Source organism: Heterodontus francisci, chromosome 16 (assembly GCF_036365525.1).
Source record: "Heterodontus francisci isolate sHetFra1 chromosome 16, sHetFra1.hap1, whole genome shotgun sequence".
NCBI lineage: Eukaryota > Metazoa > Chordata > Chondrichthyes > Heterodontiformes > Heterodontidae > Heterodontus > Heterodontus francisci.
The window spans coordinates 95,526,947-95,550,275 of NC_090386.1; the positions used below are offsets into that span (position 1 = coordinate 95,526,947).

Below are 23,329 nucleotides of genomic sequence, written 5' to 3' on the forward strand. Positions count from 1 at the left end.
TCACTGCGTTTGAAAAAAAATGTTCTCCTCATCTCATCTCTATACATATTACACAAGTTGATATTCTTATTTACATAGCACTGCCTTCTTGTCTGAGCTGGAACTTAGTTCAGATTGGCAATTGCTGGGACTGAGTTAAGTGTTCCTTTTTTCTGAAAAGTGGCTTTATTCATTATCTTACAACAGATGGTGGCAACAGCTTTATTTTACAGACAACAGGCACCCACAAATAATAAATACTATTTTAAGTCAAGGATACTGACTGGTTACAGCACCGTTTATAGTGGATGCAGGAGTTTGACAGGGATTTATTAATTTATGTAAAATGTTACAAAATGGGATGGAATATAGTAACAACAAGGCATAAATTGTTACTTAGAATTCACAAAAACTTGCAATTTCCACACAAAACTTGTTAAACTAGGATAAGCGCACATTCAGGGGGAAAAAAAACACGTGGGCAAAATAGTGTGACTCTCCTTTGCCCATAACTATTAGTTACATAAAAGGTCTGAAATTGGGAGTTGTTATTGGTTCTGAATTTAGGGTACTTTACAAAACATTATGACCGTTAAATTTATATCATATGTACAGTGTAGCCCCTCACAGTTCAGATACTGCAACATCAATAATTACAATAGGGTGTTTCTTATTGAGGTAAGCATTTATAATTGATAGTATTCTTTAAGAGCCAATGAGAAGAAATGGAGTAGCCAAACTAAGGAAATAAGTGTTTAAAAAGTGGAACATTCAAACCAGCCAAGACTAAGTGCAGGTAATCTTTACAGATCTCAAACAGAATTGAAAAATTATGAAGAAACACATGATTTAAAGCGAAGTGTCATTCTTTAGCACCTTCTCATGAACATATTTATAAGACACTTTGGTATCAAGAGCCAAAACATTGATCAATTGTCCTTTTTTGTTGTCTCTTTCTAGTCACTCAATCTCAGGAGGAACTGGGCTGTGCTTCAAGTTATCTTCTATTTGCTTCCATGATCACACCCTTCACGATTTTTTAGGATGTCCTGATTTTACTGCCGCGACAGCTCCCTGGCAAGCAGAGGTGTCACAGATTCCCGGGGTTCCCATAGCGCCATTTCTTCCAGGTCGTCCTGGCTCTCCTGGAGGGCCTGGGTCTCCTTGTGCTCCGTCTCGCCCATTCTTACTAAGTCCCATAGCTCCTGGGGACCCTACAGATAGGAAACAGATAGAAAGTGACAGAGAAAGAGACTGTGGCAATTAAAACCATAAGCTAGGTAATAGAGTAGAGGGACCTTGGTGTTCAGATTTACAAGTCAAGAAGGCAGCAACACAAATAGGTAATAACAACAACATAAAGCACTTTCCAAATAGAAAAACATCCCAAGGCACTTCACATGGACATAAATAAAAATGGACACATATGATAAAAATTTTAGGAGGGGTGACCAAAGGTTTAGTGGCAAAGATTGGTTTCAAGGACTATTTTAAAAGGAGGAAAGGGGGGTAGAGATTTGTGGAAGCTATCCAGAGTGTGGGACCTAGGCAATTCAAAGCTGAGTCATCGTTGATGCATGAGACAAAGGAACAAAGAGTTCTGGCAATAAGGGGAGGTTTATAACGCTGGAGACGAATAAAAAGATGGGGAGGGCTGAGGGCATTAAGGGATTTAAACACAAGGATGTGAATTTTAATTATGAGGTGTTGGGGGACAGGGAGGCAATGTAAGTCACTAACGATTGGGGTGGGGGGCCGCTGTTGGAAAGCTGAGTAGGACTTTGGGATAGGATATGAGCAGCAGAGTTTATGCTGAAGTTTACAGAGGATTGAAGAAGCAAGCCAGGAGAGCATTGGAATAACCACTTTCAGAGGTGGCACTAACATAAGAGTTTCAGCAGCGGATAGACTGAAGCAGGCGATGTGAGAAGTGAAAATGAGCAGTCTATGTCATGAAGCGATTATAGGGTTGCAAACTTAGTCTGGTTCACCCAAGGAGGGGGAATGGAAATGGTGTCAAGGAAATAGAGTTTGTGGCAGGGGCCAAAGAAAATGTTTTCAATCTAACCAACATTTAGCTGGAGGTAATTGTGGCTTACTCAAGACTGCATATTGGTCAAATAGTCTGACGACACACTGTAAAGCCATAAAAAAGGCAAGCAGAGTTCTTTGTTTTTGTAGTTTGGGCTATAGAATATGAAAGCAAGAAATGATGTTCACTTTGTATCTTAATTAGCTTGGAGCTGGAGTAATTTTGGGTACCACATTATAGGAAATTTATAAAATGCAATAGTAAAAAGTGCAGCATAGATTTACTAGGATGTCACTGGGATTGTGAAGTTCGAGCTTTTTCACTAGAGCTGGCCTGATTGAGAAGCTTAATTTTGCAAAGGGCTCTGCCAGGTTATGAGAGACAGTTTCCATTGACGGCAATGAGAAGTCACATAGAAAAATAGGAGCAGGAGTAGGCCATTCAGCCCTTTGAGGCTGCACTGCCATTCAATGTGATCATGGCTGATCATCCAAACTCAGTACCCTGTTCCTGCTTTCTCCCCGTATCCTTTGATCCCTTTAGCCATAAGAACTATATCTAACTCTTTCTTGAATATATTTAATGATTTGGCCTCAACTGCTTTCTGTGGTAGAGAATTCCACAGGTTCACCACTCTCTGGGTGAAGAAATCGCTCATCTCAGTCCTAAATGGGTTACCCCTTATCCTTAGACTGTGACTCCTGGTCCTGAACTCCCCTGCCATTGGGAACATCCTTCCTGCATCTAGTCTGTCCAGTCCTGTTAGAATTTTGTAGGTTTCTATGAGATCCCTTCTCATTCTTCTAAACTCTAGCGAATGCAAGCCTAATCAACCCAATCTCTTCATATGTCAGTCCTGCCATCCCAGGAATCCGTCTGGTGAACCTTCGCTGCACTCCCTCTATAGCAAGAACATCCTTCCTCAGATAAGGAGACCAAACTGCACACAATACTCCAGATGTGGTCTCACCAAGGCCTTGTATAATTCAAGCAAGACATCCTTGCTCCTGTACTCGAATCCTCTCACTATGAAGGCCAACATACCATTTGTCTTCTTAACTGCCTGCTGCACCTGCACGCATACTTTCAGTGACTGGTGCACAAGAACACCCAGTTCCTGCTGCACCTCCCCTTTCCCAATCTATCGGCGTTCAGATAATAATCTGACTTTCTGTTTTTGCCAACAAAGTGGATAACCTCACATTTATCCATATTATACTGCATCTGCCATGTATTTGCCCACTCACTCAACCTGTCCAAATTACACTGGAGCTTCTCTGCATCCTCCTCACAGCTCACACTCCCACCCAGCTTTGTGTCATCTGCAAACTTGGATATATTACATTTAATTCCCTTGTCTATATCATTAATATATATTGTGAATAGCTGGTGTCCTAGCATTGATCCCTGTGGTACCCCACTAGTCAGTGCCTGCCACTCAGAAAAAGACCCGTTTATTCCTACTCTTTGTTTCCATGTCAGTACCTTACCCCCAATCCCATGTGCTTTAATTTTGAATGCTAATCTCTGATGTGGGACCTTATTGAAAGCCTTCTGAAAGTCCAAATACACCACATCCACTGGTTCTCCCTTATCTACTAGTTACGTCCTCAAATAATTCCAGTATATTTGTCAAGCATGATTTCCCTTTCATAAATCCATGTTGACTTTGTCCGATCCTGCCATTGTTTTCCAAGTGCTCTACTATTACATCTTTTATAATGGACTTTAGTATTTTCCCCACAACTGATGTCAGGCTAACCGGTCTATAATTCCCTGTTTTCTCTCCTTTTTTTTAAAATAGTGGGGTTACATTAGCTACCCTCCAATCCTTTGGAGCTATTCCAGAGTCTATAGAATTTTGAAAAATGACCAACAATGCATCTACTATTTCAAGGGCCACTTCCTTAAGTACTCTGGGATGTAGATTATCAAGCCCGGGGAATTTATCACCCTTCAATCCCATCAATTTCCCTAACACCATTTCGCTACTAATACTGATTTCATATAGTTCCTCCTTCTCACTAGACCCGATGTTCCCCAACATTTCTGGGAGGGAATTTGTGTCCTCCTTTGTTAACGCAGAACCAAAGTATGTATTTAATTGGTCTGCCATTTCTTTGTTCCCCATTATAAATTCCCCCATTTCTGACTGTAAGGGACCCACATTTGTCTTCACTAATCTTTTTCTCATCACATATCTATAGAAGCTTTTACAGTCAGTTTTTATGTTCTCTGCAAGCTTACTCTCATACTCTATTTTCCCCTTCTTAATCAATACCTTTGTCCTCCTTTGCTGAATTCTAAACTGCTTCCAATCCTCAGGTTTGCTGCTTGTTCTGGCCATTTTATATTTCTCCTCCTTGGATCTAATACTATCCCTAATTTCTTTTGTAAGCCACTGTTGAACCACCCTTCCTGTTTTATTTTTGTGTCAGACAGCAATGAACAGTTGTAATGCATCCATGCGCTCTTTAAATGCTAGCCATTGCCTATCCAACCCTTTAATTAATGTTCCCCAATCTATCATAGCCAACTCGCGCCTCATACCTTCAGAGTTTCCTTTAGTTTCAGACCTCCGAGCAATAAAGGCCAATATTCCATTTGCCTTCCTAATTACTTGCTGCACCTGCATGCTAACTTTGTGTTTCATGTACAAGAACACCCAGATCCCTCTGTACTGCAGTATTTTGTAGTCTTTCTCCATCTAAATAATAACCTGCCTTTTTATTCTTCTTCCCAAAGTGGATGACCTCACACTTTCCCACATTGAACACCATCTGCCAAGTTTTTGCCCACTCACTTAACCTATCTATATCCCTTTGCAGACTCTTTGTGTCCTCATCACAACATGCCTTCCCACCTATTTTTGTATCGTCAGCAAATTTGGATACACTAAACTCTCTCCCTTCCTCCAAGTCGTTAATACAGATAGTAAATAGTTGAGGGTCGAGGACCGATCCTTGTGGCACCCTACTAGTTACGGCTTTCCAACCTGAAAAAGACCCATTAATCCCGACTCTCTGCCTTCTGTATGTTAGCCAATCCTCAATCCATGCCAACACATTACCCCCAATACCCTGAGCTCTTATTTTGTGCAATAACCTTTTATGTGGCACCTTGTCGAAAGCCTTCTGAAAATCCAAATACACTACATCTACCGGTTCCCCTTTATCCACTCTGCTTGTTATATCCTCAAAGAACTCTTAACAAATTTGTCAAACATGATTTCCCTTTCATAAAACCATGTTGACTCTGTTTGATTGCATTATGTTTTTCTAAATGTCCTGCTATTTCTTCCTTAATAATGGACTCTAGCATTTTCCCAATGACTGATGTTAAGTTAACTGCTCTATAGTTTCCTGCTTTCTGTCTCCTTCCTTTCTTGAATAGGGGTGTCACATTAGTGGTTTTCCAATCCGCTGGTACCCTACCGGAATCCAGTGAGTTTTGGTATATTATGACCAAGGCCTCCACTATCTCTGCAGCCGCTTATTTTAAAACTCTTGGCTGCAAGCCATCAGGTCCTGGCGACTTGTCTGCCTTTAGTTCCATCAGTTTGTCAAGCACCTTTTCCCTCGTGATAGAGATTGTTACAAGTTCCTCCCTCCCATTTACACCTTGCTCATCTATTATTGTTGGGATGTTTATAGTGTCCTCCACTGTGAAGACGATGCAAAATATTGGTTTAAATTATCTGCCATTTCCCTGTTCCCTGTTATTGATTCCCCAGTCTCATCCTCTAAAGGTCCCACATTTACTTCAGCTACTCTCTTCCTTTTTACATACCCGTAGAGGCTCTTACTGTTTGTACATTTCTTGCCAATTTACTCTCAATCAATTTTCTCCCTCTTTATTAGTTTTTTAGTCATCCGCTGCTGGTTTCTAAACAATTCCCAATCGTCTGGCCTACCACTAGCTTTCGCCGCTTTGTACGCCTTTGTTTTTGATTTGATACTCTCCTTAACTTCCTTTGTTATCCACGGGTGGTTCATCGTTCTCATCGAGTCCTTCCTTCTGACCGGAATAAATGTTTGCTGAGTGTTATGAAATATCTGCTTAAAAGTCTGCCACTGCTCATCTACTGACTTTCCCTGTAGTCTATTTTCCCAGCCCACTTTAGACAACTCTTTCTTCATACCTCTGTAATTGCCCTTGTTTAAGTTGAAGACACTGATTTGAGACCCGAGTTGCTAACCCTCAAACTGAATGTGAAATTCTACCATGTTATGATCACTTCACCCTAGAGGATCCTTAACTACGACATCTCTTATTAATCCTACCTCATTACACATTACCAAATCTAAAATAGCCTGTTCCCGGGTAGATTCTGAAACGTATTGTTCCAAGAAACAATCCCTGATACACTCTACAAATTGGTCTTCCATGTTACCCTTGCCAATTCAGCCGCTGAAGCCTGTTTCCTATTCAATTATATCCTGCCACCATCCTGCTAAAATTTAGTCCAGGGCGAGAAGGCCTGTGAATGGTCTTCCCGCCTCATCACCAATTGAGACCCTTAACTGGGTAATTAACCCCCAATTAAGGGCCTCTTCCCACTGCAGCCACAATTAGCCATGTGGTGGGCAGCCCTGTTGCCACACGGGAAGCACGGCACGAAAAACCATGCGGGCTGCTTCCCTGTTCCCGGGGGGTCCCTAGTAGTGCCTAAATGAGGGACCCGCAATGGGAAGGGGGGGGGGGCACTGAGGGCCACCACCTGCCCATGCTGCCAACACCCTTTCCCCCTCCTCCGCAACCCCCACCTCACAAGACCCCTCCCGCCCTGACCTACCGTAGGCCTAGTTCCAGCTCTGCTCCTCGGTGTCTGCTCACTACAACTACAGCAGCAGCCACTGTCTCCGCCGTGGTGCTGCAGCTGCCGAGCTCTGACACAGCTGTCCAAGGGCGAGACTTCTGGCAACTGGGTCCGAAATCCTATGGAAGGCCTGCTGCTGTCCAGTTAAGTAGCTGATTGGTACTAAATCCGGCAGGCCTTCCGGAAAAGAGGACCTGCGGGGATCTCGGTGTCGGTTTCCCCCGACGTCAAGAACCCCGCCAACATAAAATTCCCCCGGTGGTGTCCATAACTGAATGCCTCCAGATGGGGGTCTAACCAGAGCTCTGTATACTTATAACATAACTTCCAAACCTTTGTGTTCCAGCCCGCTTAAGATAAACATTCCATTAGCCTTAATTATTTTCTTTACATGTCCACTAACGTTTGGTGATTTCTGCACCTGTACCCCTACATCTTTGTACTTAACACAAATAAACATATACCATGAACACACACAAAAAACCGTGCTAATACATGTACAAGTACACACACGCACATACACACCAGACAGACACCTGCCACTGAGCTCAACATCCACTCCCTACACCACTGGTTTGCTGTGGCTGCAGCAAGTACAATCAAAAAGAAATTTACCAAGCTTACTTCAACAACAGTCCTAGTCCTGCGTCCTCTTTATCACCAATAAGGACGAGAAACACAATGTCATTGGAATACTATCACCACCAACTTCTCCTCCAGACCTCGCACTCTCCAGATTTGGGTTTGTATTAACAAAATGCGGGAAATCCCTGTCTAACAGCATCAAGGAATCACCATCAATACAAGGTCTACAGTGGTTCAAGTAGACATCCAACCACCACTTTTTCAGGGCAACTAGGGATCACAGAATCACAAAATTGTTATACTGCAGAAGGAGGCCATTTGGCCCATTGTGTCTGCACCCAGCTCCCTGAATGAGCAATTCACTTTTTGTCTACTTTTTTAACCCTCCAGTATTTGGTTCTTGCTTCGGTGCAGTGGAAAGAGCTGGTTGGTGAGTAACTGGTAATAATAAAGTCTATAAAGTTAAGGTATGGCAGGGCAGCTCTGCCGAGTGGAATGTACAGCCTGTGGCATGTGGGAAGTCGTGGATGCACCATGTGTCCTAGACAAACACATCTGCAGGAAGTGTCACCAGCTGCAGGTTTCGGAACTTGAACGGCGGCTGGAGTCACTGTTGTGCATCCGCGAGGCGAAAGACTGCGTGGATAGCATGTTTAGGGAAGTGGTCACACCACAAGTTAGCAGCATGCAGGCAGATAGGGAATGGGTAACCGCCAGGCAGTCTAAGATAACCAGGCAGGAAGTACAGGAGTTCCCTGATATGATCTCACTCGCTAATCGGTTTTCCATTTTGGATACTAGTGAGGGTGATGGTTCCTCAGAAGAGTGCAGTCAGAGCCAAGTTTGTGGCACCACAGGTGGCTCAGCTGCACAGGAGGGGAGGAAGAAGAATGAAAGAACAATAGTGATAGGGGATTCAATAGACAGGGGGTCAGACAGGCGTTTCTGCGACAGTAAACGTGACACCAGGATGATGTGTTGACTCCCTGGTGCCAGGGTCAAGGATGTCACGGAGCGGCTGCAGGACATTCTTCTGGAGGAGAGTGAACAGCCAGAGGTCGTGGTCCATATTGGTACCAATGACATAGGTAAGAAGGGGGATGAGGTCCTGAAAGCAGATTTTAGGGCACTAGGAACAAGATTAAAAAGCAGGACCCCAAAAGCAGTAATCTGAGGATTACTCCCAGTTCCACGTGCAAGGAAGCATAGGAATAGGAGAACTGAGTGATTGAGCACGAGGCTGGAGAACTGGTGTGGGAGGGAGGGCATCAGATTTCTGAGATATTGGGACCGGTTCTGGGGAGGCCGTTCCCCTGCCTTCTCCCCGTAACCCTGCACATTCTTCCTTTTCAGATAACAGTCTAATTCCCTTTTGAATGCTTCAATTGAACCTGCCTCCACCAAACTCTCAGGCAGTGCATTCCAGACCATAACCACTCGCTGCATGAAACATTTTTTCCTCATGTCGCTTTTGCTTCTTTTACAATTACTTTAAATCTGTGCCCTAATTCTCGATGCTTTCATTAATGGGAACAGTTTCTCCCTATATACTCTGTCCAGATCCCTCATGATTTTGAATACCTTTATCAAATCTCCTCTCAGCCTTCTTTTCTCCAAGGAAAACAGTCCTAACTTCTCCAACTGCAGTTGCTCATCCCTGGAACCATTCTCGTGAGTCTTTTCTACACTCTTCTCTAATGCCTTCACATCTTTCCTAAAGTGTGGCACCCAGAACTGGACGCAATACTCCAGCTGAGGCTGAACTAGTGTCTTATACAAGTTCAACATAACCTCTTTTCTCTTGTACTCTATGCCCCTATTAATAAAGCCCAGGATACTGTATGCTTTATTAACCGTGCTCAACTTGTCCTACCATCTTCAATCACTTATGCACATATACACCCAGGTCCCTCTGCTCCTGCACCCCCGTTTAGAATTTTGCCCTAAATTTTATATTGTTTCTCCATGTTCATCCTACCAAAATGAATCACCTCACATTTCTCCACATTGAACTTCATCAGTCACCTGTCAGACCATTCCACCAACTTGTCTTTGTCCTTTTGGAGTTCTACACTATCCTCCTCACAGTTCAAAATGCTTCCAAGTTTTGTATCATCCGCAAACTTTGAAATTGTGCCCTGTACACCAAGGTCGAGGTAAATATATATCAGGAAAAGCAAGGGTCCCAACACTCTCCCCTGGGAAACTCCACTACAAACCTTCCTCCAGCTCAAAAAACATCCATTAAGCACTATTCTCGATTTCCTGTCACTCAGCCAATTTCATATTTATTAACCACTACTCTTTGTTTCTGATCAGAAAGCTAATTCCATATCCATGTTGCTACTGTCCCTTTCATTCCATGAGCTATAACTTTTCTCACAAGTCTGTATTGTGGCACTGTATCAAACGACTTTTGGAAGTCCATGTACAACACATCAACTGCATTGCCCTCATCAATCCTCTCTGTTACCTCTTCAAAAAACTCCAGCAAGTTAGTTAAACATGATTTTCCCTTAAGAAATCCATGCTGGCTTTCTTTAATTAACCCACAGTGTCCATGTGACTATTAATTTTGTCCTGAAATATTCTTTCCCCACCACCAAAGTTAAACAGACTGGCCTGTAGTTGCTGGGCTTATCTTTACAGCCTTTCTTTTAAACAAGAGTGTAACGTTTGCAATTCTCCAGTCCTCTGGCACCACCTCCGAGTCTCAGGAAGACTGAAAAATTATGGTCAGTGCCTCTGCAATTTCCACTCTCACTTCCCTCAGTATCCTTGGATGCATCTCATCTGGTCCTGGTGCCTTATCCATATTAAGTACAGATGGTGTAACGTGTAGAAGAAGTGTGACAATGAAAAAAAATTATGGAAAAAAACAAAGAGTTATAAAAACTGAGTTTGTCTTTTTATAAAATGGACAATGTGCTCCAAATGGCACTGAAGGAAAAGAACTTGGCCTTTGTATATACAAACTGACAGGGACAAAGGAAAGTCTTCAAAGCTTAGCGGTGTCAATTGCACCCATCCTACACACCCATCCTAAAACATTACAAAATTGAATGAGTTCTTCTGAAACAAAGAAGGTGTGAAGTAGCCACGCCCAGGGCCATTGTATGATCACTATGGGGGAGAGACCAAAGCGTCTCCTATCCGGAGGTGAGATGCAACACATCTTTGCCTTAAAAGGCAGCCTAGCGAGAAAGAAAAACAGACAGACACCCAGAAAGCAGCAGCCAAGAAGCATATTTCCAGCAAAACAGAAGGGGCATGCTCTGCTGTAGAATTCTACATGTACATTTTGTACAGCAGTGAACTAGAAGTAATGCACCATCTTCAACTGAACTTTCAACCAAGAGAGAAATTTACAAACAGCTCAGGTCTGCAACCAATGAGAACTTGACTTCCAAGAGAATTCAACAGATTTACCGTGACTATCCCCACCCCCACCTCCCTGAAACCTACCCCCCCCCCCCCCCCCCCCATTTTAGAGTCATAGAGTTATACAGCACAGAAACAGACCCTTCGGTCCACCGTGTCCGTGCTGGCCATCAAGCACCTAACTATTCTAATCCCATTTTCCAGCACTTGGCCCGTAGCCTTGTATGCTATAGTGTTTCAAGTGCTCATCTAAATACTTCTTAAATGTTGTGAGGGTTCCTGCCTCTACCACCTCTTCAGGCAGTGCATTCCAGATTTTCACCCTCTGGCTGAAAAAACGTTTCCTCAAATCCCTTCTAAACCTCCTGCCCCTTACCTTAAATCTATGCCCCCTGGTTATTGACCCCTCTGCTAAGGGAACAAGTTTCTTCCTAGCTAACCTATCAATGCCCCTCAATTTTATAATCGCTTACCCCTTTTTTCCTGCCTATCTGTCTCTTCTTACGTGCATGTGTGCGAGCAAATGTATGAGTGGATGCCAGTACCTCAGCAATTCACATTCTCACTTCTCTCAGTATCCTTGGATGCATCTCATCTGGTCCTGGTGCTTTATCCACTTTAAGTACAAACAGCTGATCTAATACCTCATCCTTATCAATTTTAAACCCCTCTAGTTTCTGAATTATCTCCTCTTTCACCATTGCCTGGGTTGAATCTTCTTCCTTAGTAAAGACAGATGCAAAGTATTCATTTAAAACCTCAACTATGCCCTCTGCCTCCGTGCGCAAATCCTCTTTTTGATCTATAATCAGCCCCACTCCTCCTTTTACCATTTATATGTCCATAGAAAACTTTGGGATTCCCTTTTATGTTAACTGCCAGTCTCTTTTCATACTCTCTCTTTGCTTCTCTTATTTAGTTTTCCACTTCCCCTCTGAACCTTCTATAATTCAGCCTGGTTCTCAATAGCACTTTCTACCTGACATCTGTCATAAGCACAACTTTTCTTCTTTATCTTAATTTCTATCTCTTTTGTCATCCAGGGAGTTCTGGATTTGTTTATCCTTTCCCTTTTGAGGGAATATACCTTGACTGTGCCCAAAATACCTCTTCTTTGAAGGTAGCCCATTGTTCAGCTACCATTTTTCCTGCCAACCTTTGGCTCCAATTTATTCATCCAGATCCAAGATGGGCAATAAGTGAGACCTTAATGACATCACTCACATCGAAAGAACAAATAAAGAATCTGGGCTGGCATGAGGATTGTTGTATCAGGCTATCCTTTGCTAATTATCATCCTCAAGGATTTAATAGCTTCATTTATTGCAGTATTTTGATCATTCCATCCTCAGATAAGTATTTCAATGTATTGATGGTTTCTATCTCTTTCCTGCTTCCCAAAGTTTTTTGATTAACATGACTTTCTCACTTTCAACCTTCCTGGTCCTTATGCCTACAAATCCCCTGCTACTACATCCAAGCGTTTTAAAGGAGATGGCTGCAGATATAGTGGATGCATTGGTTTTGAGCTTCCAGAATTTCCTAGATTTCAGAATAGCCCCTGCAGATTGGAATGTAGCAAATGCAACCCCATTATTCAAGAAAAGAGGGAGAGAGAAAGCAGAGAACCATAGGCCAGTTAGCCTGATATCAGTAATAGGGAAAATCTATTATTAGGGGCTTATGACCATACAAACTAGGAGTCGAAATAGGCCATTCGGCCCCTCCAGCCTGCTCCGCCATTCAATAAGATCATGGCTGATCTGTTTGTGTCTCGAATTCCACACTCCCATCTACCCCTGATAATCTTTGATTCCCTTGCCTAACAAGAATCTATCTATCTCCACCTTAAAAATATTCAATGACTCCGCCTCCACCACCTTCTGAGGCAGAGAGTTCCAAAGTCGCACAACCCTCAGAAAAACTTTCTACTCTGTCCTAAAAGGGCAACCCCTAATTTTAAAACAGTGCCTCCTAGTTCTTGACTCACCCACAAGAGGAAACATCCTTTCCACATCCACCTTGTCAAGACTGTTCAGGATCTTATATACTTCAATCAAGTCTCCCCTCACTCTTCTAAACTCCAGTGAAAACAAGCCCAGTCTGTCCAATCTTTCCTCATAAGACAATCTGCTCATTCCAGGTATCAATCTAGTAAACTTCCTCTGAACCGCCTCCTTCCTTAAATAAGGAGATCAAAACTGCATACAGTATTCGAGATGTGGTCTCACCAATGCCCTGTATAACTGAATCATAACATCCTTACTTTTATTTTCAATTCCTTTTGTAATAAAGGATAGCATTCCATTTGCCTTCTTTATTACTTGCTGTACCTGCATACTCATGCACCAGAACACCTAGATCCCTCTGCACCTTGGAATTCTGCAGTTGTTCTCCGTGTAATTAATATTCTGCTTTTTTATTCTTTCTGCCAAAGTGAACAACATTTTCCCACATTATACTCCATCTGCCAGATTTTTGCCCATTCACTTGTCTATATCGGTCTGGAACCTCCTCATGTCCTCTCCACAACTTACTTTCCTACCTATCTTTATGTCATCTGCAAATTTAGCTACCATGCCATCGCTCCCCTCATCTAAGTCATTGATACAAATTGTAAAAAGTTGAGGCCCCAGCACAGACCCCTGCAGGACTCCACTCGTCACATCCTACCAATCAGAAAAGGATTCATTTATGCATACTCTCTGTTTTCTGCCAGCCAGCCAATCTTCTATCCATGCTAATATGTTACCCCCTACACCATGAGTTCTTACTTTGCGCAATAACCTTTTATGTGGCACCTTATCAAATGCCTTCTGGAAATCCAAGTACAGTATGTCAACTGTCTCCCCTTTATCCACAGCGCATGTTGCTCCTTCAAAGAACTCCAATAAATTGGTTAAACATGATTTCCCTTTCACAAAACCATGCTGACTATTCCTGAATACTTTGAGTTTTTCTAAGTGCCCAGCTATAGCCTCCTTAATGATCGATTCTAGCACCTTCCCCAAGAAAGACATTAAGCTAGCTGGCCTATAGTTACCTGTTTTCTGCCTCCACCACCCCCCCCACCCCACTTCTTGAATAAAGGGGTTATATTTGCTTCTTTCCAGGATCTGGCAAATTTTGAAAAATTAACACCAACACATCTACTACCTCATTAGCCACCTCTTTTAAGACCCTAGGATGGAGTCCATCAGGACCCGGGAACTTGTCAGCCCGCAGCTCCATCAGTTTGCTCAGTACCGCTTCCCTGGTGATTGTAATTTCACCAAGTTCCTCCCTTCCACCTCCTGATTAACAGATATTACTGGAATGTTTTTTGTATCCTTTATAGTGAAGACAGAAGCAAAATATTTGTTCATTTCATCTGCCATTTCTTTATTATCTACTATTAACTCCCCATTCTCACTCTCTAGGAGGACCAACACTCACCTTATTTACTCTTTTCCTTTTTAAATACCTGTAGAAACTCTTGCTATCCGTTTTTACATTTCTATCTAGCTTCTCATACATTAATTTTTTTTCTCCTGATTAACATTTTAGTCATTGTCTGCTCTTGTTTATATTCTGACCAATCTGACCTGCCACTCACCTTTGCACAATTATAAACTTTTTCCTTAAGTTTGATGCTTTCCTTAACTTCTTTAGTTAACCACGGATGGTGGGTCCGCCGCTTAGAATTTTTCTTTATAGTAGGAATATACTTATTCTGAGTATTCTAAAATAGCTCCTTAAATGTCTGCCACTGCTTCTCTATTGATCTATCTCGTAGCCTAGTAACCCAGTTCACTTCAGCTAGCTCAGCTTTCATGCCAACATAATTGCCCTTATTCAAGTTTAAAATACTAGCCTTAGACGCACTCCTCTCTCTTTCAAACTGGATGCAAAATTCAATCATATTGGGGTCGCTGCTACCTAGAAGTGCCTTTATTCTGAGGTCATGAATTAATCCTGTCACATTACAAAATATCAAGTCTAATCTAACTTGCTCTCTGGCTGGTTCCAGAACGTGCTGCTCCAAGAAACTATCTCGAAAGCATTCTGTGAACTCCTCATCCATCTACTATTGCCAATCTGATTTTTCCAGTTTATATGTAGATTAAATTAACCATGATTATTGCTGTCCCTTTATCACAAGCACCCAATATTTCTTCTTGTATACTTCATCCTACATTGTGATTACTGTTCGGGGGCCTGTAGACCACTCCCACTTGTGACTTCTTTCCCCTACTATTCCTCATTTCCACCCAAACCAATTCTACATCCTGATCTCCTGAACCATGTCATCTCTAACTACTGCGCCAATGCCATCCTTGATTAATAGTGCTACCCCTCCATCTTTACCTAGCTTCCTAGTCTTCTTGAATATTATATACCCCTCAATATTGAGGACTCAATCCTTGTCATCTTGCAGCCACGTCTCCGGAATGACTATTAGATCATAATTGTTTACTTCAATATGCGCTATCAGTTTGTCTACTTTGTTATGAATGCTACGTGCATTCAGATACAGAGCCTTTAGTTTTGTCTTTTTGTTATCTTTGTAACATCTAGTCTTGACTGCTGGTGTGTTCTTAGGTTTTTTTCTCTCTGTCCCTTCCTGCCATTCTCTAGCCTTCATTTCCCATATTACTATTCTACTTTCCTGCCTTGACTCTACCCCTTGATTTGCAACATCTACCCAAGCTTGATCTCTCTCCTCCCTTGTTTAGTTTAAGGCCCTATCTACTCCCCTAGTTATATTGTTTGCTAGAACACTGTTCCCAGCATGGTTCGGGTGCAGGCCGTCCCAACGGTACAGCCCCCACTTTCCCCAGTACTGGTGCAAGTGCCCCACGAACCGAAACCCACTTCTCCCACACCAGTCTTTGAGCCACGTATTCATTTCACTAACCTTATATGCCCTCTGCCAATTGGCATGTGGCTCAGGTAATAATACAGAGATTATTACCCATGAGGTCCTGCTCTTCAATTTGGTGCCTAGCTCCTCATACTGTCTAAGCAGAACCTCTTTCCTAGTCCTACCTATGTCATTGGACCACATGGACCACAACAACTGGATCCTCCCCATCCGACTCCAAGTTCCAGTCCAGCCCTGAGCAGATGTCCCGAACCCTGGCACCAGGGAGGCAACACAGCTTTCTGGACTCACACTCTCAGCTGCACAGAATAGTGTCAATCCCCCTCACTATAATATCCCCTACTACCACTGCATTCCTTTTTGCTCCCCCCACTTGAATGGCTTCCTGAACCACAGTGTCATGGCCAGTCTACTCATCTACCTTGCAGACCTCGCTTTCGTCCACACAGGTTCCGAGCACCTCAAACCTGTTTGACAATTGCAAAGTCTGAGGCTCCTCCACTGCTGTCTGCTCGGTCCTTTTACCTGCCTCACTCATGGTCACATCCTCCTGTCCCTCACTGCTGACCAAAACAGATGACCCTGTTCTAAGAGGTGTGACTGTCATGTGGAACAAACTGTCCAGGTATTTCTCCCCCTCTCTTACATTGCGCAATGTTTGCAGTTCAGCTGCCAGATCAATAATCCTGATCCGGAATTCCTCTAGCTGCTTACACTTTCTGCAGACGTGTTTGTCCTGGATCGCCTTGGCATCCAAAAGCTCCCACATACCACAGCTACAACATAACACCTGTCCTGCCATTGTTACTCATGCTATTAGTTAATTTACTTTAATTATTTTCTTAATTAACTTGGTAACAGGGCAATTAGAAAATCATAATAATAGGATTAAGCAGGGTCAACAGCGTTTTATGAAAGAGAAATTGTGTTTGACAATTTTTAAAAATTTGTTTTTGGGATGTGGGTGTCACTGGCTATGCCAGCATTTATTGCCCATCCCTAATTGCCCTTGAGAAGGTGGTGGTGAGCTGCCTTCTTGAACCGCTGCAGTCCATGTGATGTAGGTACACCCACAGTGCTGTTAGGAAGGGAGTTCCAGGATTTTGACCCAGCGAAAGTGATATAGTTCCAAGTCAGGGTGTGTGGCTTGGAGGGGAACTTGCAGGTGGTGGTGTTCCCACATGTGTGCTGCCCTTGTTCTTCTAGGTGGTAGAGTTTGCAGGTTTGGAAGGTGTTGCCGAAGGAGACTTGGTGAGTTGCTGCTGTGCATCTTGTAGATGGTGGTGGAGGGACTGAATGTTTAAGGTGATGAATGGGGTGCCAATCAAGCGGGCTGCTTTGTCCTGGATGGTGGGAGCTGCACTCAACCCGGCAAGTGGATGGTATTTCATCACACCCCTCTCCTGTGCCTTGTAGATGGTGGACAGGCTTTGGGGGAGGGGGGTGGTTAGGAGGTGGGTTACATGCCACAGAATTCCCAGCCTCTGACCTGCTGTTGTAGCCACAGTATTTATATAGTTGGTCCAGGTAAATATCTGGTTAATGGTAACCCCAGGATGTTGATGGTGGGGGATTCAGTGTTGGTAATGTCGTTGAATGTCAATGGGAGAGGGTTAGATTGTCTTGTTGGAGATGGTCATTGCATGGCACTTGTGTGTGTCACGTGAATGACACTTGCCACTTATCAGCCCAAGCCTGAATGTTGTCCAGGTCTTGCTGCATGCAGGCACGGACTGCTTCAGTATCTGAGGAGTTGTGAATGGGCTGAGATGATGGACCTCAGACAACCACAACTGTCTTCCTTTGTGTTAAGTATGACTCCACCAAGTGTAGCGTTTTACCCTGATTCCCATTGACTTCAGTTTTACTAGGACTCCTTGATGCCACACTCGGCCAAATGCTGCCTTGATGGCAAGAACAGTCATTGTCATTTCACCTCTGGAAAATGAGGTGGATATGCTCTGTTCAGCAGGCCAGCAAAAAACATCTCCTGTTTCTCTTGTAGACAGCATTAAATCTGTAATTTTGAAGATGTAATGTCATTCACTAGAACCTTCTGGGTGCACTATAATTAGAGTCTCCTTCAAAATGACTTCGTGATTTGTGATCACTTTCCACTGTAAATTTCTTCAGACTAAAAACAATTACTAAGATTTATTTTCCAATATGAGCAGGCTCTGGGGGTAAAATAGTCTTGTGACAGTAAGTAGAGCAACATGGGTGACAGCAAATTGCAAGCCAGCTTTTACACCCTGCCCAATTTTCTTTCCTACTAATATCCATTCAAAAAACAATGAGGTGGGGTGTAAAATGGGCTGTCGATTTCGCTATCTCCCATTTTCTGCGACTGTCCAATTTCATCCCTTTTACCGTGTTTTCTGTAAAGGATATTGAGGCATTTGGCAGGCTGACCTTTTTTCTTGACGTAATCTCCCAGTCCACCCTCAGGGGCAACACATCTTTACTGATGTCAAAATTTAGTATGATTCAGGAATGTTCGTTTGACTTCAAGACTCTTGTCATGCTGATAGTCCCAAGTAAAGTCTTCTTTCCTTATTAGGTCACAAAAAAGAGCAGTTTTGTCTAATACCATTGGAGCAAACTGATGCAGATTGTCAGTCCAGGAATACTCTGGATGCTTTGTTTATTGGGTGAAGAAATAATCTTAAAACACCACTTTAATTCAAGCAGGATCTGCTTCCATTCCTCCTTCAGTGTCTTTCATGTATCTCATGAGGTCTCTTTAAATTACTCAGGGACTGAAGAGATTCCAAGAGACATGTGCAACAATCTGCATCTTGCAAATGATGTTAAAAAGATAAGACAGCGGACTCCATACTCCATGTGGTACATCTGTACCCTGATTAATAAAACCCCGAGCCCTAAATTTGGCTTTCTTTTGTAAACAACCACAATAATTTCAGCTGATATCTGTCCAATCCACAATCCTGCTAAATTTGTCCTAAAGTTACTTAATTATGCACCCTATTTCTGGATTGTTTGCAAATTTTGATATTATATTCCATACACAAGTGTAATATAGATCTAATGAGAACAGCAATAGTCCTAACATTTACCCCTGGGGGAGGCACCACCGTTTACATATCTCTAGTACAAAGTAGATGCATTAATCACTGCTTTATTTTCTGATACTGTTTAACATAATTAATAATCCATGCTGCCACATTCCCTTTAATACTGTGACCTTAATTTTATCAACAAGCCTCCTTTGAGGCATGTTATCAGGTGCCTTTTGAAAATATTTATACACAAAATCCACTGCATTTCTATTTTCAATACATACCATTATTTCCTCAAAGGTTTGTATTACATTTAACAGATATGACTTTTCAGTGGATGAGGGACTTCAGTTACGTGGATAGTTTGGAGAAGCTAGGGTTGTTCTCCTTAGAGAAACGAAGGTTGAGAGGAAATTTGATAGAGGTGTTCAAAATCATGAGAGGTTTATACAGAGTCGATAAAGAGAATCTTTTCCTACTGGTGGAATGGTTAAGAACCAGAGGACACCGATATACAGTGATTGGCAAAAGAACCAGAGGCAACATGAGGAAAAACTTCTTTACACAGCGAGTGGTTAGGGTCTGGAATGGACTGCCTGACAATGTGGTGGAGGCAGATTCAATTGTGGCTTTCAAAAGGGAATTGGATAATTACCTGAAGAGAAGCTTTGCAGGGTACAGGGAAAGGCAGGGAAGTGGGACAAGCTGAGTTGCTCTCACAGAGAGATGGCACAGACCTGATGGGCCAAATGGTTACAGCACAAAAGGAGGCTGTTCTATGATTTTATGACTTGCCTAGTACATGTCCATGCTGACTCTCCAAAATTTACACGCGTCCTTCCAATGAGTAATTTTATCCCCTATTATGACCTTTGGAAGCTTGCCCATCTCTTCAATTGCTTTGCTTCTGTTTTGTTGAACATAAGCATTAAAGGTTTAGAATTCTGAAGCTCTCTGGTTGAGTCATCAACCGGTCTAAGCTAGGACTTTGACAGTAGCTTTACAGCAGAGCTGAGGTTTGACTTATTTGCTGTTTTTGGGCAGTTTGACATATCATTTGTTGACATATTGGTCTTCTACAGGTCCAGTAAATTCAAGCAAGAGAATGTGACTGTTCTCTGAGCTGCAATTAGCTTCATCGATAGTATGTGGCCATTGTTTGCCTCTCTTACAATTTCTGGACTTGGGCACTAGGTTGTGAAATGCTTTTGTCTTTGGCACACATAACCGTCCAACCCCAAGCAGGACAATTTATTTTTCTTTTCAACACTATGTTTTCCACAGTGTTTACAGTCTGAGGAGCATTTAAACATTTCTTGGACTTCACATCTGGAGCCTCTTCCTCCTTCTATCTCGCTGAACATTGCACTTCATTCTAGGTACTTATTTCCTTCAGCTTCTTTGTCGCCAGAAAGCTTTCAATATCAGTTTAGATTCTGATAAAAGTCTTTGTTTTGTACACCAATAACTATTTAGTTTCAGATTAGATTATTTTAGAGATCTATCATTACACATTCTCACTAAGCACTGCACACCCATTAATTTGACTGTATTGTATTATCACAACCTTAGTCACAATTGTTTAAAAATATAGCATTCATCGAATTAATTAGACATTCCAACACAAAAGTGTTCCATGTAACTTTCAGATGTTTCATTGGTCTATCCAGCATAAAATTGTTCCATCTTGCTAAGGAGGTCACTATCCGTCTAGTCTTAATCTGTCTCAAACCAAAGATTAGCAAGCATTTTCTCTGTCCAAGTAGTGTAGCAGTTCTGACACTTTTCTGTTGCTTTATGAGAAATGATGTAATCTGATTTCCTTAAAGCTTTTCAAGTAGCTGATAAATGATTTTTTTTTTGACAGCTGGTCATTAATGTTTAACAAGTGTTAGAGGATCATTTTTACAGGTGCTTCAACACTGGTTGTTTTATTCTCATTCCTGGCAAAGTGGTTTAGGGAAGTAATTCCAGAGCAAAAGGCACAGCCGCCAATGGTGCAGAGAAGGAAATTAGGGATGCACAAGAGGCCAGTATTGGAGGATCCCAGAGATCTCTGAGGGTTGTAGGGCTGGAGAGGTTAGAGAGATAAGCAGTAGCATTGATCTAAAATTCAGATATAATAAATTGCACATTGCACATCACAGTAAGCACTTGTTTTTTTCAAACTTTTCTAGAGCAGAATGATTTATGTATAAGCATGTTCTTTAATGCAAAATTTAATACAGTTAATGAACAACAAAAATAAATCACAGAGGCTTCACACATAAACTCCAAGTTTGTGTTCCGGGAGGGCAAATCTCCTCAGTGGGAGTACAAATTTGTAAAATTAGAATTCCTAATATTTAGCAGCTTACCTGGAGGCCCTTGAGGTCCGACTAAACCATCGATCGCTTTGCCAATAACACCCTTGTCTCCCTTTACACCACTGTCACCTGGAGTTGAAGCAAGGGAAAGAATTAAGAGTGGGCGCAGCGTTATTCAACTGAGCTGTCATGTGCTGAGTACAATTACTACAGCTTTCAGCAATATGTTCTTCATTTTAATATTAATCTAGAGACACACTACCTTCAATTTATTGTCTTAAGTAATTTAGGTTTATTCAATCTCTCTGCCACCTTTATTTTTAATACACAATGTGGATATCTGAACTAAGCAATGATTTTCAGCCCTGGAATAATCAGCAATTTACTACAAGGCTGTTTTATGCCTACCTGATTTTAAAATAATTATATTTTGCTCATTTCCTACTGCAGTGCAAGAGGCTAAAGTGCTGCTGATTGCAGAATTCTAACTCTGCTCTCAAAACTCATCCAAAGTCAATGACCAGAAGGTGCAATTCCAACCTGGATGTCCCAACCTGTATATATGTTTTCTACTAGACTAAACAGATAGGGCTCTTTTCTCTAGCAAAGAGAAGGCTGAGGGGTGATCTGATAGAGGTCTTTAAAATTATCAAAGGGTTTGATAGGGTAAACATAGAGAAGTTGTTTCCAAAACTAGAGCCCATAACTGTAAGAGTCACCAATAAATCCACTAAAGAATTCAGGAGAAAACATTACTCTGTACTACATGGAGTAGCTGAGGAGAATAGCATAGATGCCTTTAATGGGAAGCTAGGTAAGTACATGAGGCAGAAAGGAATAGAAGAAGGATATGATGATAGGGGGAGATGAAGTAGGGTGGGAGAAGGCCCAGGAGCATAAACACTGGCACAGACCAGTTGGGCCGAATGTTTGCTACCACTGAGCCAAGGCTGACACCTACTATGCTCTGAATAGGTTGTATACAGATCCTTTTTGGGATCAAGAAGGCCTCAAGGCGAGATGCCTGATCAGAAAAGCAATTAAATCAACTCTCTACGGTATTTCAAGTAGTTGATACCCGAGTGAGGTGGTACACAAAGGCATTGTTGACGGGTCATGGCCAACCTGGCTCACTGATGAAACCTGGAATGGTAGACCTGTCACTGGAGGGCTTCTAACTTGGCTCCAGATAACCTTTTAATGTGCAACCCAGTGCTCTTGCTATCCTCTCAAATAGTGAAGAGCTTTTTTGCTCCTGTTTATAAATTCCACAAAAAAAGTGAAAGCAGCAGCTACCGTACTTTGAACAAAAACACCAAAAGCCACCAGAAAACACGAAGCTCAAGGAAAGGGAGAGAAAATAAAACAAGAGAGTTGTTATGATCTGAAAGGGTGGTGGAAGCAGATTCAATAGTAACTTTCAAAATCGATTTGGATAAATACTTGAAGGGAAAAAAATTACAGGCCTATGGGCAAAGGACATAGGAATAGGATTAATTGGATAACTCTACCAAACAGCTAGCACAGGCATGATGGGCCGAATGGCCTCCTTCTGTGCCGTATATGAAAACCTTCATCAGCATTAGCTCAAACAACCAAACTTGGAGGCAGGCTTCATGATGCTTAAAGTTGGATCCAGCAACAGTGCGCCTCTCTTTGAGACACCCGATACGGCCGAACCCTTCTTGATCCCTTTGACTTTTCCTTACCCCTTCACTGACATGAAGTGTGGACACTAAATGCTGGTACATATTATATCATCTCTGATCCAATTGGCCATCAACGCAACCAGTCACGTGGTAGTTGGTTGCTTCTCTAACTTTCAAACTCAATGGGCTTCAATTCTTCACCTCAGAATTTAAACTCTGGGCCTCTGACTGCTGCAAAGCAGCTACCTTGATTGGACTCGATATCCACCTGCGGCAGCAGGTACACTGTAGTAACTCACCCCCATCCTCTGCAACCTTTCTCACCAAGAAAGCCAAAAGCAGCAATGTCATGGGATCACCAGCACCAAGTTCCTCTCTAAGTCACACACCCTCCTGAATTGGACATCTACCATTGTTCCTTTAAATCCCAGAAATTAATATCCTAGAATTCCTAATCCAACACCATTCTGATAGCACCAGCACCACAAGGACTGCCCCAGTTCAAGGAGAAGGTCCACTACTAACCCTCTCAGGGCGACTAGAGATGGGCAATAAACATCAGCCTTGCCAGCGATGCCCACATCCCGCAAACAAATTTAAATTATAACACTGCAACTACAGCACCATAGACTTCTCAACATTAAAAGGAAGTGTTTTAATTTTTTTTAACACATAAAGGTTCAGAGTACTCTCA

The 23,329-nt window shown here is 42.3% G+C and overlaps 1 protein-coding gene across 1 annotated transcript in view; it reads right to left on the bottom strand.

Moving 5' to 3' along the window:
- Nucleotides 1–218: 218 nt before the first annotated feature.
- The window catches only part of col9a3 (collagen, type IX, alpha 3), a 98,653-nt gene continuing 75,542 nt past the window's right edge, over nt 219–23,329 (bottom strand). Inside the window, exons 16-17 of the mRNA XM_068048592.1 lie at nt 21,038–21,115; nt 219–1,193 (exon numbers count right to left, since the gene is read on the bottom strand). Coding sequence (XP_067904693.1) covers nt 1,009–1,193; nt 21,038–21,115 — 263 coding nt within the window. The 3' untranslated portion in view covers nt 219–1,008. The remainder of the gene's footprint in view (nt 1,194–21,037; nt 21,116–23,329) is intronic.